The sequence below is a fragment of the Echinops telfairi genome, unplaced genomic scaffold (genome assembly GCF_000313985.2).
Source record: "Echinops telfairi isolate 266 unplaced genomic scaffold, ASM31398v2 ScPeMD7_443;HRSCAF=831, whole genome shotgun sequence".
In the NCBI taxonomy this organism is placed as follows: domain Eukaryota; kingdom Metazoa; phylum Chordata; class Mammalia; order Afrosoricida; family Tenrecidae; genus Echinops; species Echinops telfairi.
The window spans coordinates 7702475-7717079 of NW_022104341.1; the positions used below are offsets into that span (position 1 = coordinate 7702475).

A 14605-nucleotide genomic window follows, 5' to 3' on the forward strand; every position below is an offset into this window, starting at 1 on the left:
TGTCACACTGACAACGGGAGCTGCCATTCGTACGAACTCATAAACCACCCATGTCCGTTCTGGCCCACATGGTGACCTTTAAAACTCAGTATCACCTGGATACTGACACAAAATGCTGAGTACCATGTCATTCAAAATGCTACTATCAAGTCCTCACTTTCCATGAGAAAATATTTTTTTTTAAAGTTAACAAACGGGGAAAAGCCAACACCCAGGATAAAGGATTTAATCCAGCATTTATTCCACACTCATGATGGTTCTCGGTAATCAGAATACAAATCATAAGAACAATCTATCAAATAATTCGCTGATAGTTTTAAATAATGCACAATAGCATTACTCTTTAATATTTCTCTGTTCTAGAGTAAGTTTAAAAACTCAAACAGCAGTCTTCATCAATAAAAAAAGTTTTGAATCTTTAAAAAAGGACATTATCAAGCTGCATCATAATTTATTTTCCATTTATAAAAATGCTTTGGAAGCTTGAGACGTAAATCTTGTTCATCTGTCCCACCCCCTCCAAATTGCATGTTAGTATAGGGTTGCTGCAAGAATGCTAGGCTTTAGACATTAATTTTATCTTTAATATAGTATTTTAAAATCTGAGAATGCAAGAAAAAAAGATTACATGTCATGTATCTTTTCAAAGAAAGGGAAAAAGAAGTGAATAAATTTTAGGCATACCAAGTGTCCCTTTGAGGTAGAATGCTAAAAGGACTTTTGATCAAATCACAGCCTAATTTAAACCTCTGCATCAGAAACTAACTTTTCATAAATTCTCTCTAAAGGTAACTGTGGCGAATATAAGTGTAACATAGTAACAAGAGCCTTCCAAGGTAATATACAGTGGACAAGAGTGTTAATCCTACAAATGCTGCCTTCATGTACATTGGATGCACAGATAATTCTCCTATAATACACATCCAAGATTCATTCTCTGTCTTTGCATTCTATGACGAAAAGCACAGCCATGCTAAACTTCAGTACACAAACCATAATCCCACACCTACAAAACAAAAATAGAATTAGTGGCAGTTTATTGCCTTATACAAATTTAACCAACATGGCAACCATGCCAAAGGAATCAAAACATTTTCAGGACATATGTACAGACTGTACATTTTAAAAAATAACAAAAACAAACATGAAGAATGAACAATCTGTGCAGCATGTGTCAAACTCAACAGTTAGGTGAAAACATCAATGCAATAAATGGGATTACAAAGGCACTTCCCTACACAAGAGAGGAAATGAAAATGCAGCCTAAAGGGATCTTAAGGAACGGATATAACTACTGCACAATTTTAACTCAAGGGGGGAATAAAAGCAGATTTCATCAAACATTTATAGGATTCAATGTGATCCACTTTTACAAAAGAAAATTCACACAGTCTCATCTTTGTTTGTATGTTTGTCTTGGCTCTCACGGTCTACACTTTGGCTCCTTCGACGATCCTGTTTGTCTGACGGCTCCTTACTATCACTGTGATCTCGTTTGTGGGAGCGGTCTTTGCTTTTGCTACGCTTTCTAGATTTTTCTTTGCTGGGGCTATGTTCTCGTTTCTTCTTTTCAGTACTGTCAGTTCTTCCTTGACTGCCACTTCTACTTCGTTTGTTTGATTTTTCTTTACTTTCATTTTTGTGTTTGCTGGATTTCTCTTTGCTCCTGCTCCGACTCTGCTTTCCTGCATTTCTGCTCCTGCTCCTGCTCCGGTGCTTCTTCTCTCTGCTCCGGCTTCTACTGTGCCTTTTCTCCTTCTTGCCATCCTTCTTGTCTTCTCTATGCCGCCTGTCATCTTTGTCTTTCTTCTCCTCTCCATCACCTCTACTCCGGCGCTCCTTGGACCGTTCCCTCGATCGCTCCCTCTCCTTATCTCTGTCAACACCTCGCTCCTTATCATAGTCCCGATCTCGCCTTCTACCTCTCTCATTTTCTTTCTCTCTTTCTCGATCCCTGTCCCTTCTATCCCCTTTCCTATCACGACTGCGACTGCGACTTCGATGCCTTTCCCGACTCCTGCTACGCCTACGTTCTAATCCCCGATCAATACTTCTGGATCTTCGCCTTTCTTTTTCTCTTTCTTTGGCTTCACGTTCTAGTCGCTGGCGTTCTTTCTCTCTTTCTAATTCTCTGTCAAAACTAGAAGACCCGTGACCCTCTCGATGATGGCTTCTGCTTCTTGATCTTCTGGGGGACCTCCGTGGACTCAGTGATCTCCTGGGAGACCTAAGAAGAAAATGCCAATAGAAAAATCTATCACAAAAATTGTACTTACATCAGTATTGTTTACTTAGGTCTTTAGTTTACATACAAATAAAGAATAATTAGAGGAAAAACGGGTGTGTTCTTTTTACAGATGCACAATTGTGTTTAGAATGCTCAGAACGGTAGAAAGTCACCTTTGCCGGGGAAGTAATGAATTTAGGATGAATGGTACAAACAGCATTTCCTTTCAGTTTACATTAGCTTTCTATAGAGCATATTTACAAAACAAGTATGATCAAGCATTGTCTTACCTTGAACGTCTGCGCTCAACATGTCTGTCTATTTCCTCCGGGCCTTCCTTCCCATCTTTCTTGATTTTTCTGGGTCGGGTTTTAATCTGTTGATCAATATTCTTCTGAACTGGGACTGGAATTCTTGGAAACAAGGTAGAAAACCACTCCAGTTTTGTGAGAAAAGACCGCAGCATTTCTCCAATGGTCATTACACAGCCTCCACCAGCCTTCACATCTAGGTCCTACAGAAACACAAGAGATACCCTAGCCGTCAAAAAAGGTATTCCAAACATATACATGAATACTATAAAAATATTACCATCTTTGGAATCTCAAATATAAAAAAATTGTAACAGAAAAATTTCAATTTGTGTACCTTACTAATCTGGTAATGAATGACACAGAGAAATACTCGGGCTTGGTGTGTGCATGCAGGTGAGAACAAACCCTGCAGCCTCCTGGGCATAAAGGGACCTGGTCTCTGTTAACAAGACTAAGAAAAACCCCCTACCCTACAGCCCTAAACTACGTGGAACAATGGACTTAAATTCACATTCCGCACGCCTAACAAGTACATATTCTTTACTTCTGTGGACGTTTGTACACATCATACCTAGTACTGTCACCTAGCAACACATGAACGACTTCAGACAATTCCTGTCTATAAAGGTAGGTAATCTTTTAACAGCTAATATAAAATGAAGCCCTAATAAAACTGGAAGCAATAGCAAACCAACTGCCATGAAGCAGTGAGGTTTCTAATTTAGAGTTATGTAGAAAAGAAATAAATAAACAAATAATTGGAAACGCATAATCCATGATGACCATTGTCTCTGAAAAGGGTCATTACCGCATGAAGGCCTTCTTGCTATGCCCTCTCACAGCTCAGGACATGTTAGTCAGCTATTGTCAGTCCCAAACCTATAGTGCAAGCACACAAGGAAAGTGAGATTTGTTATCTAAACAGGAAAAAAGAGCTATACGTAAAACTGCTTGCACTCACACACACTTAAGTGTTCAGATATACAGTATTTTCCAAATATAATCGCTGCAGATATCTAAGGAAGAAAACAATACGTTAGCTTAAATAGAGGACCTTAGATTTGTAAACACAATAAAAAACAGATTAAATAGAAGCATTCAGAAACAAACCTAGTACACCACCACTTAGGAAAAGGGACATGCTTTAAAAAAATCTCTTCAAGCGAGAAAAAGAAACTTAAGATTTCCATTACAAGTGCTTTTCTAAGCCAACAAATTCTTTGGATGTATGTGTACAAATATGACTTTGAGACAAAGCATATAAAGCCTACTTTACAATCCTTTAAATATAAGTGTAGTGGTAGGGGTTGATATGCGGACAAAATACAGTTCATTATTCATTAAAAACTTTGAGCTCTTGGACTTCACTATGCCAGTTATTTAAGCTGACACAGCAAAGTCTTCCAAAGTTACTTTCTTTTCTTTTCTGAAGAGATGTAGTAAGCTCAACCTTGTGGTGTTTGAACAGTACACTAAATTTAGAGTTTTTAAAAAAATCTAAATTACACGGAGTCAAAAACTGGAATAAAAATACCATTTACTTGTTTTCTCACCCTGAAAAAGTCATCTAAGCTCTCAGCCTATTTTAAGTCCAACCCATCTCTTCAATTCTGTGCTTCGATGCAAGGAGAAATACTGAGTATTTGTAAGAAGTTAGATAAAGAACTGAAAAGTTCCAGGGGGGAAAAGAGCTCTAATTTGTATTATATGCACGTCTTGTATAACCTCAATGCTGATCAAAGACCACTAAGTAACTGGACAAATCAGGATCAATACAAGGAACATAATTTGGAAAAGAAAATTGTCAACAGTTACTAAAACACATTTAAACAATTCATTCAAAAACAAGGGGGGAAAAATCTTTAGAAATTTTAACCTAAGATATATAAAATCTACCTAGCCTTACATATTTGTCTGAAATAAATTTACATAAAGTTTCAGAAAACAGTGAACTTTCAATAAATAAAAGCTATTATAAACAAGTGAGTAATCAAAAGAAAACGAATTATTACCCTTGTTGACATACCTCTTCATCATCAAGGAAGGATTCGAACCAGTCCCATAGATCTGTAGGGGGCTGTGTGTACCTGAAATGATAATAGACTAGTAAGCTTATATGCGTTACAATGAATGTTGACTGAAAATATAGTTAAGTGGATTCTTACCTTATATACATAAATCCAAGAGCTCGAATATATGGAGAATCTGTGTGTGTTATGAGACCCATCACTTGCTTCCGAGTTAACTTCAAAGTAAACAATTTGTATAATAAGCAAAAAGCTGTAGAAACAATTCCTCCAGTTCCAACACCTCGAACCTGTAGGGTAAAGAGTTAAAGCAATAAATCCATGTGCAGAGTCCCCACGTGAATTAACCCTCCATTGAATTCCCTGGGGCCACTTACTAGGGATGTAGTCTTGCTCTCAAGACAGTGTGCCTTGGAAAGTGGATTACTATAGAGATATTTAGGTTGAAATTTGCCATGTTTTTCCTTTTGACCCATTTTTACTTTGTTCTAGATTCTATTATCTTCTGCTTTCACTTGGATTGAGATTTTTCTGTGTTCTACTTTGTGGCTGGTTTTTTGGTATGATTTTCTGTATATGAAATCCAGGGTATGCAAATCTACAGTAACAGTAACTAGATGAATAGTTTCTTAGGGTTATGGTAGGGAAGGCTGGAGGGGAGGGAAATGGAGAGCTAACAATAATTAGTCTAAGAATGAAAATGTTTAAAAATTGGTTTAAATACATTAAAAAGAGTTGGGCAATCACCACCACTGAATTGTATGCTATGCGAACTAGATGTCAATTTATGATTTTTTAAAAAGTGGTTAAGAGATCGTTAATATCATTTGATTAATCTTATTAGGAACTGAGCTAGCTATAATCTTATAATTGAGAAGAAAAATAATACTTCCAACCCCATTCCCTAGACACTTAAGTTTAGATTTTTAAAATTCACAACAGATTAAGATTTTTAGTTTTCAAAATATAATTAGCTGTCGGACACTCAAAAACTAAAAAATGCACGTACTTCTACTTACCCCTCCGCACATCCCTGTCTGGCCTGCTGTCTTCCTGCTTCCTTTCTCCCACGGCTCAACATGCGTGACCTGAAAATAGAGAAAAATGAGCACAACAAACAGTCATACTCTGGATTTTTTTAAAGTCTGCCTTAAGTAAACCCAAGTCCATAACTGAACAGCTCTTCCAAACGTGTTAGTGGGGCATTTGTATATCGTTTTATTTACTCACATTAAGTAAACCATCTTTGAAAATTTATTTACCTTTGTGCAAGAATGAGTATATAGGAAATACTGAAAAGACCCTTTGTTACCATTTAACGTAGTCTTTACACCCAGCAGTTAAAACTACTTGATGTAGCTATTTGCTCAAAGGGCTTAAAAAAGTTTGTGGAAAAATGGAATTAAAACACAATGAACGTTTTTAAGCTTCCTCAAAGATTCAGAGGGATGCATATGGGGACAGAGTCAGGTCCCCATATTACTTTAGCAAGGCTAAACCCCATTTCAAACTGCTACTAAACACATCTAGTCTCATATACCTGAAAAATCTACGAAGAAAGCATCCCAAAACAATGCAGTTACTTCTAAGTCAAAATCCTGGGTAACTTCTTACTTGCACCCTTTTTTTAAATGGTCATTCCTGACTACAGATGAAATTACAAAGGCTATATATACCTCCAGAAATCATGTTTGCTATTTTACTCAATGTGTTCATTCATTTTCACTTATGTGAACTAATGCAAAAATTTCCAAGCTACACCAAACATTTAGTCATTAAATAAAATCAACACGACAATCTTTGCTAAAGTGGGCATTCTGCAAAAACCACACACTTTTATCTAAAAACAGCCAACAACGCGACTTAACTATAATACAGATGTAACTACAATCTATCCTACTCTGCTCAGCAGAGGCCAGCATTGTTTGACTGCTTTCTTCCCCCAGGTTGCTGTATAAGAGAGACTCCAAATCCTGAGGTGACTGGGCTAGTCACAGTAAGGAGTGAATGCAAATGCAAAGCACACTTAGATCACTTGGATGTCTGGAGAGCAAAACCTGGGTCTTGAGTTTATGTGACTTTTAAGTAGCTTAAAACGGAAATCAAGCCTTTTCTCTTTTGCATTAACAAATTTGCCTGTTTTCTAACAGAGCCAGCTGCTCTTCAAAATGAACAGGAACTTAATGATCAACTATTTAAATAACGCTAAGGATTAACTATTACTTACTCGCCATACTGTATGATGCTGAAGAAGGTCTTACCCTTAAAAAGCTAATAAACCACCAAAAACACCTACTTCACAATATTACATTTAGATTTACAATGAGCTCATATAAGATTACCAATTTTTTTTCGGTGTACTATATAAACCCAATGTTGACCTGCACTCAGGCATAAATTTTATACTAAGATTCTTTAATGCAGTAAGTTATTCTTCAATAATTTAGGCCTTAATTGAGAAAGATATTAAAAACCCTCACTTAAAAGTAGTAAAAGAATTCTTCGGCTAAGACCTCTACAAGTATGCCCAGATCACAAAAATACGTCGGTCACCTCAAATGTTTTAAAAGACTAGGCATACAAGGTTCGCTGTATTAGTTATTCCCACTAAACGTAAAAGACCGTTGTGGTCACTAATCGTAGGAGGCCTGGAAGATACATAGTTTTTGAACTACGTATTTGCAGGGCGACATGGCAGATGCCTACCTAGTTGGTAAGAGAAAGATCCAAAACCAATGGCCAGGGGGTAAAACCGAATTAGCCGTTCATTAAACCAGGGAAATGCATTTATGGCGATTGAGCATGATTAATAGTGCATACCTCTACCTGCGACCCTGGGCTGCTCCGAGCCTCGCTGCAAGACTGAGTCAATCCTGCTAACGAAACAAGAACTGAGAGAAGAGTGCAGTGAGGAGGCGCTAGGCGAGCTCCCCAGCACAGCCACGCCAGCACCGACCCTGCCGCAGAAGCCCAGGGCCCAGATCATTCGAAATCAGCCCAAAGGCACAGGTGGCTGCGCCCTCTTCCTCCTGCCTTCCTGCTGGGAAAATTTCCAGGCCTTCTGCGCACCACTTGGACGGGCACCTCTCCACCCTGAACCCTCCCATCCCGTCCGGAGGCTCGCGGCGACCACGGCCATTTCCCTGTTCGGAGCAGATGGTGAGTACCCACAACTCGAGGCCGACGCTGAAGCCACACACGCCCCGGCCCCGGGGGAGCGGGAGAAGCACCAACAGGTTGGCGCTGCGTGGAATTTAGACGCCGTAAACTGAAGAGGCCTGTGTTCCTCCCCTTTCCTCTGCCCAGCGCTCCCCGGGGGTGGGAAGCAGGCGACCGCCCCACAGTGGCGGCCTCTCCGAGCCCGAACCGCCTGATCAAAGGAAGCGGGAGGGCGGCCCCAGGACGACCCCTCCTCAAGACTTACAGGCCGCGGCCCCCCATCGAGTCGACCTTCCCGCACCCACAAACCCTCCTTAGAGCTCTGCCCGTCTCCTGCACCCTCCCCTGGCCCGGAGTCATCCCTCGCTCCCGCGGCAAGGGCCTGGGAGGCTTCGTACCTTAAAGTAGATCTCGTCCACCACCTCGTGGTAGGTCTTGAGCTCGTAAAGCTGCACTTTGAAGTACGGCGACGACAGGATGTTGGTGAGGATCATAGGGTTGAGGTTCATGGTCTTCTCGTTGCCCCAGAGCGGCAGCACATTGCCCTGCTTGCCCGAGACGGCCGGCTTGGTGGCGCCGCCGCCGCCGCCGCACTGCTGCTGCTGCTGGACCGAGGCCGCGGCCGCCTGGTGCTGCGGGTGCGAATTGCCTGTCAGCGCGGGGCTGTTGTTGGCCATGTTGCGGCGGAAGGAGGGAAGGAGAAGGGAGGGGGGAGGGGGCCAAGCTCGATCTCGCTCTTCGGGACAACGGTCCAGGACCCTACTCCATGGAAGGCTGTCGGGAGAGGGGGCCGCCAGGCTGTGGCCCAGCAGGGTGCGGAGAGCAACGGGGTGCCGGCAGATGGGATCCAGGCCGCGCGAGCAGACGCCGAGATGCAGGCCGCGAGCACTCCCAGTAGAGAGCGAGCCGGCGACCGGAGAGCGCGATCTCTTCCGCCAACTGCCCCTGGGAACAAGATGGCGGGCCGGGCGGATGTGACGCCACACGCCCCAGCGTTCCAAGCTGAGCTGCCGGCCAATCAGAGGCGTCCGGGTGGGCTGGACCTGCCTCTTCCTGGTTCCCGCCCCTCCGCGCGTTCTTCGCGCTCGGCCGTTGGGGCTGCGGCCACCTGAGCCGAGCTCGCCGAGAGCAGGTCCGATTGATCTGCTTTTGTGTTTGGGCTGGGGCCCGCTTTCCCTTCCCAGGAACCGGGCAGATAAGGATTTGCATGACCGCAGAGTGCTTGCAAATTCGTGCCTCCGGCTCCTGCGGAGTGTCCGACGGGGCTTCCGGACTGTTTTAAGATTCGCTGGGAGGGGTCGGTGGTCGAGGACCCACTGCGCCGTAGGATTCCGGAGTGAGGGCTCCCCATCTTCCGCCTGACCCTAGTGTCCGGTCGCCTGCCTTACTGTGTGAGCTGCAGTGTATTCAGCTGTAAATCGGATAACACCGTGGGCCATTGTAAGTGAGCGTTAAGAGAAACACTAAAATACTATACCGATAGTGCCGAGTAGAATACTACCATCAGGCGTTTCTTTCCCACCGTTCAAGACCTTGCAATTCTACAGATGCATTCTGAGGGGTAAACTGCGGGCGAGGGAAGGGTTGGAAAACGGGTAACTGTCAGTGTGTTTGATAATTAAACTAGGCTGCAGGGGACACTAAGGAGCCCTGGAGGCGTAGTGGGCTATGCGTACGGCCACTAACCTGGAGGTCAGCAGGTAGAACCTACTAGCCGCTCTGAGAGAGACGAGGCTTTCTGCTAACGAGAAACCCACAGGGGTAGTTCTGTCTTGCCCTATAGGGTCTCTGAGTTGGCATCCACTCTATAACTGAACAGAGAGCCCATGTGGCGCCATCCTCAAGCACTCAACTGCCAACCAAATAAATGGTCAGTGATTGGGACCCACAGCCCCTCCACTGGAGAAAACAGTTTCAATAAAGATTTACAGCCTTGGAAACCCTTACAGACAATTCTGCTGGCCTAGAGCATCACTGTAAATAAATTCCACAACTGAGTCTCGATTTTTTTGGACAGAAGATACTAGCTTCCACAGGCAGGTGGGGTCAGCAGAGAACAACAGCCTGAGCATATCTAGAAGTAGGAAGATTGACCTTACTAGAGGGTAATGAGAGAATGATGTCTGGATAGGAATTTGAGCCGTTGTGAAGTGTTGGGAACGCTAAAATGAGACATTAAGAAGTTGATATTTAAATCCAAGGGCTACATAATTACAGCCAAGACTCAATCTATTTTAACGATACTAGTATTGCTAATACTTACTGGCTCCAATCCATTCTTCACACAATATTGCCAGTCATCTTCCAAAACCTTGGATAGCTCCCTCAGTGACATCCTCCTGTCCAACCGCTACTGAGTCTGCATGGACTCGAGGACCGTGAGTGAGTGAGTGACCTTTCTCATTCATCACAGTTGATTTTTGTTGTGTTGTGACACTTTCCATCATGTACCCTTTCCTGAAACTTGGGTTAGGAGGTTTGAGTTGTATCTGAATGTCAGTGGCACAGAGAGGAGGGTAAGAGGCTAAGGCAGAACCTGGCCGGGAGACTCAGCTGGATAAAGTGACCCTGCAGGAGAGCGGACAAGCAGAGAATCAAAAAGTAAATCAGGAGAGGACGGTATAACAATGCCAGAGGAGAGCGATATTATTAAACTGTTGAATACAAAGCTGATGATCCAAAATGTAAACTCCCACCTAATTTACAGTAAAACAAATAAAACCATAATGGAGACTAAGCTCCCCTCCATTAGTCTTGTGGTGTTTATGCTTTAAAAAATAAAAGTACACTTTCTTAAGCCAAAAGCAGTATATAGATTTTGGATAAATTAATGACGTGTGTGACTGAAAGTTTAGAGTCTTATAGTATCTAAGTGATCATCTGTCTGCTCCCTTCTTTATATGGAGGAAAACTCGAGCTTTGGAAAGTGGTTTTCATGTCTTTCCTATTCTTGTTTTTCTGTACAGTCGTTTATGAAGCTGTTTCCCAACGACCACTGATGACCCTGACCTCTAATGTATTATCAGTACATTGGAAAAATAAATGATCGTCTTTTTGGTGTGTTTTAGCCTTGACAGCCAATCGTTTTAGTGCATTGAGTGATATTTTAACTGCATAATTATAATATTGTTAAAAATTACGCCTTAGGATATATAATATTTTAGTGTAGCTTTGCTATTATTAGATACCATTGAGTCGATTCTGACCCATATTGACCTTACGTACAACAGAATGAAACACTGCCCAGTCCTGTACATCCTCACAATTGTTCCTGTGCTCGAGCCCATTGTTGCAGCCACCGTATCAGTCCATCTCCTTCAGGGTCTTCCTCTCCTTCACGGCCCCTCTACTGTACCAAACATGATTCTTTCTTGAGGAACTGGTTTCTCCTGGCAACATGTCAAAGTATGTCAAGTGAAGTATCGCCAACTTTGCCTCTGAGGAGCACTCGAGAGAGAAGTTTTTCCTTTTAACAGTCCATGGTATTTTCAGTATTCTTCTCTAGCTCCACAATTCAAATGCATGGGTTCTCCTTCAGTCTTCTTTATTCAGCGTTCAACTTTCACTTGCATATGAGACAATTGAAAAATACCATGACTTGGATCAGGCACACTTTAGTCTTCAAAGTAAAATCCTTGCTCTTCAATACTCTAAAAAGGTCTGGTGCATCAGATGCACCTAATGCAATACATCTTTTGATCTCTTTGACTACTGCTTCCATGAGTATGGATCCAAGCAAGACAGAATACTTGAATCGTTTCTCTCTTTATCATGAGGCTACCTATTGGTCCAGTAGTGAGGATTTTGGTCTTCTTTACATTGAGTTGTCATCCAAACTGAAGGTTACAATCCTTGATCTTCACCAGCAAACGCCTCAAGTCCTCCTTATTTTCAGCACACAAGGTTGTGTCATCTGCGTATCGTAGGTTGTTAATAAGACTTCCTCCAATCCTGATGCAGAGCTTCTAGAATGAGAACAAACAAGAAGAAATCGACTGCCCATTTGGTAGGAAGTAGCCTCTGAAAACCTTTTGCACAGCTTAGAAACATTGTCAGGTGTGAAGGGATAGTGAATTGAAGCAGAATGTTGTCAGAGATAGTGGTGGAAGATGGGCACTAAATGTGACCGAGGAGGACCGCTTTCTCAGAGTCAACCACGGTGAGAGAAAGGAATAAAGCCTGTGGGAGTGTAGTCTTCATGATCTTCATTTGCTGATGGGACACAGCTCAAGGTCAAAAGACACAGCTGCAAATATCTGCTAACTATTGGAACTTGGAATGTGCAAAATATGAATCTAGGAAAATTGAAAGTCCAAAATGAATTTATATCCTTTAGTAAGCTGAAATGGACTGTATTGGCCATTTAGAACCAGAAAATCATATGATTTACTATGCCGGGAAAGACACAAGAAGAATGATGATTCATTTTTTATCAAAACGAGCATTTCAAAATCAATCTTCAAGTACAATGCTGTCTGTGACAGGATTATATCTATCTGCCTTCAAAGAAACTCAAATGGAGCTGTTCTACCATCCTATATGGTTGCTATGAGTCGTCTTCAACTCTGGTAGTGAGTACTGAGTGGGTAAACCTACCAGCCAGCCTCTCCTCGGGGGAAAGAGGAGGCTGTATATTCTGTAGGGTTTACAGTCTCAGCAACCCTAAGGAATAGTTTTATGCTACAGGGTCACTATGACTTGGAATAAACTAGATGACAGTGGGTTTTTAGATTGTTTCTAGTTCTGGCCAGGCTGTGTGCTAGGTGTGTGGCTGCTTACCACAAGGTTTGCAGTTCAAACCCACCAGCTTGCCCCATAGGAGAAGATGAGTCTGTCTGATCCTGTATTTCCAGTATCAGAAACTCTATATAGGCTCAGAATTAACTCGATGGCAGTGGATTGTTTGGTTAATGATATTGAGCTTCTCCATTGTCTCTTTTCACAGATTGAGTTTCATGTATTGACATTTATGTATGTTTCATGTCCACTTTCTGTTGTGGAAAAAGGAATTTGCAATAAAGTAGTTGGTCTTGCAAAAAGTCTCTCATGCAGTCTCCAGCTTCCCATCTATCAGAAGGCCATATTTTAAAACTACTATTCCTTCCTCTTTGTTTCCGATTGTCACATTCCAAGTACCTCTAATTATGAATGCATCTTGATTCCATGATTGATCAGTTTCCGAGTAGAGAATTTGGTAGAAGTCTTCCATTTCTTCATTCTTGGCTTTAGCGGTTGGTGCATAAATGTGAGCAATAGTTCTACTAACTGGTCTCCCTGGTAGGCATAGAGACATGATTCTATCACAGCAGTGTACTTCACGATGGATCTTGAAATGTCCTTTATGACAATCATGTGTTGCCTTTCTTCTTGAATTTGTCAGTCCTGGCTGGTAAACCACACGATTGTCTGATTCAAAATGACCGAGTAGTCCGTGGTGACTCACTAATGTCTAGGATATCCATCTTTATGGGTCCCATCTCATTCTGACAAACTCAAATGTCCCTAGATTTGTACTTTGTACATTCATGTTCCAACTAATGGATGTTTAAACTGTTTCTTCTCATTTTGAATTATGCCTAATGAGCAGGTGAATGCCCTGCCTTGGGCTCTTAACTGCAAGGTCAGTAGTTAAAAGCCCCCAGCCTCTCTGTGGGAGACTGAGTAGGCTTTCTATTCGGTAAGTATTTACAGCCTCAGAAACCTAGAGGGCAGGCTTCTCTTCCCTCTCCCCTTACTATAAGCCAGAACTGGCTCCATGGAAGGAGCTTGATTCTTTGCTCCTTTGAAGAGGCAGATCTCCGGCAGTCAAATTTGAGTGCCTTTCAACCCGAGAGGCTCGTCTGGCACTAGATCAGATGATGCTCTGCTGATAGTCACCAGGTTTTCCCTGGTTAATCCCTCAGAAGTGATTAGTTCTTAGTCTGGAAACTCCACTGAAACCTCTTCACCTTGGGTGACCCTGCTGGTGTTTGAAATATTGGTGGCATGGCATCTAGCATCACAGCAACACGTGAGCCATCACAGTATCACTAACTGACAGATACGTAGTGGTACAATAAATAAACACGACAACCACACAAATGCCTACTGGCTGAATATCAACCTGGACTACTGTAATCAATTTACTTGCCATCTTCTGCCACTAGAGGGAGGGTCTATGCCTTTGAGCTGAACTTTCTCAGCCTTGGATTCAACAACTGACATGTAAAACCCCACATTCATCAAAAACAGGGCTTTAGTAAGATCTACGAGAGTCACACTGGGACCTTGTTAAACTGTAGATTCTGAATCAATTTATCTTGGGTGCACATTCTCAGCTGGGGGAGGGGGGGAGGTGAACTGGGATGAACTGGTTAGAAGCCTTGGTTGCAATGTGCTGTATGATCTCATTCATATGAAATAAGCAATAAGCAAATATATAGAAATCAAAGATTAATGGTTGGTGAGGGAAGATGAAGACATTTTTCAGTAGTCAAGGAGTTTTTTTATGTTAGTGATATGACTTGGAAAAGTAGAGAGAAATGGTGTTATAACATGAAGAATGTAATCGATGCTATTGAATTACACATGGTAAAATCATTAAATTGGCAACTGTTCACCTGTATATATTTTATCCACAATAAAACCTTTTTTTTTGAAATTTAAATGAGAATGTTAGTAAACATAATGTTTTACAAGGATCTAATTACATGTAATCAGGAGATTGCATGTATTCAGGAGAGACCAATCCATCATGTTTGGTAAAGTGGTAGGGCAGCAGAAAGAGGAAGAACCCTTGATGAGATGAAATGACACAGTGGCTGCACCAATAGGCAGAAAGGTAACAACAATGGTGAGGATGGTGCAAGCCCGGCGGTGTTTCATTCTGGTACACAGCA

General features: G+C 42.1%; 1 protein-coding gene and 1 long non-coding RNA gene across 2 annotated transcripts; one reads left to right on the forward strand and one right to left on the reverse strand.

The window, feature by feature from the left end:
- Positions 1-210: 210 nt before the first annotated feature.
- Positions 211-8656, reverse strand: PRPF38B (pre-mRNA processing factor 38B). The gene is made up of 6 exons (XM_004699219.2): positions 8126-8656; positions 5588-5656; positions 4707-4858; positions 4568-4628; positions 2518-2741; positions 211-2227 (listed from the first exon to the last, which is right to left on the reverse strand). Exons 1-6 carry the CDS (start codon positions 8402-8404, stop codon positions 1384-1386), a joined length of 1629 nt encoding a protein of 542 aa, XP_004699276.1. The 5' UTR covers positions 8405-8656; the 3' UTR covers positions 211-1383.
- Positions 8657-8892: 236 nt separating this feature from the next.
- On the forward strand, positions 8893-10794 carry LOC123521905. Its single transcript, XR_006680257.1, has 2 exons — positions 8893-9167; positions 10694-10794. It is a non-coding gene; the product is annotated as an uncharacterized LOC123521905 (long non-coding RNA).
- The last annotated feature ends 3811 nt before the right edge of the window (positions 10795-14605 follow it).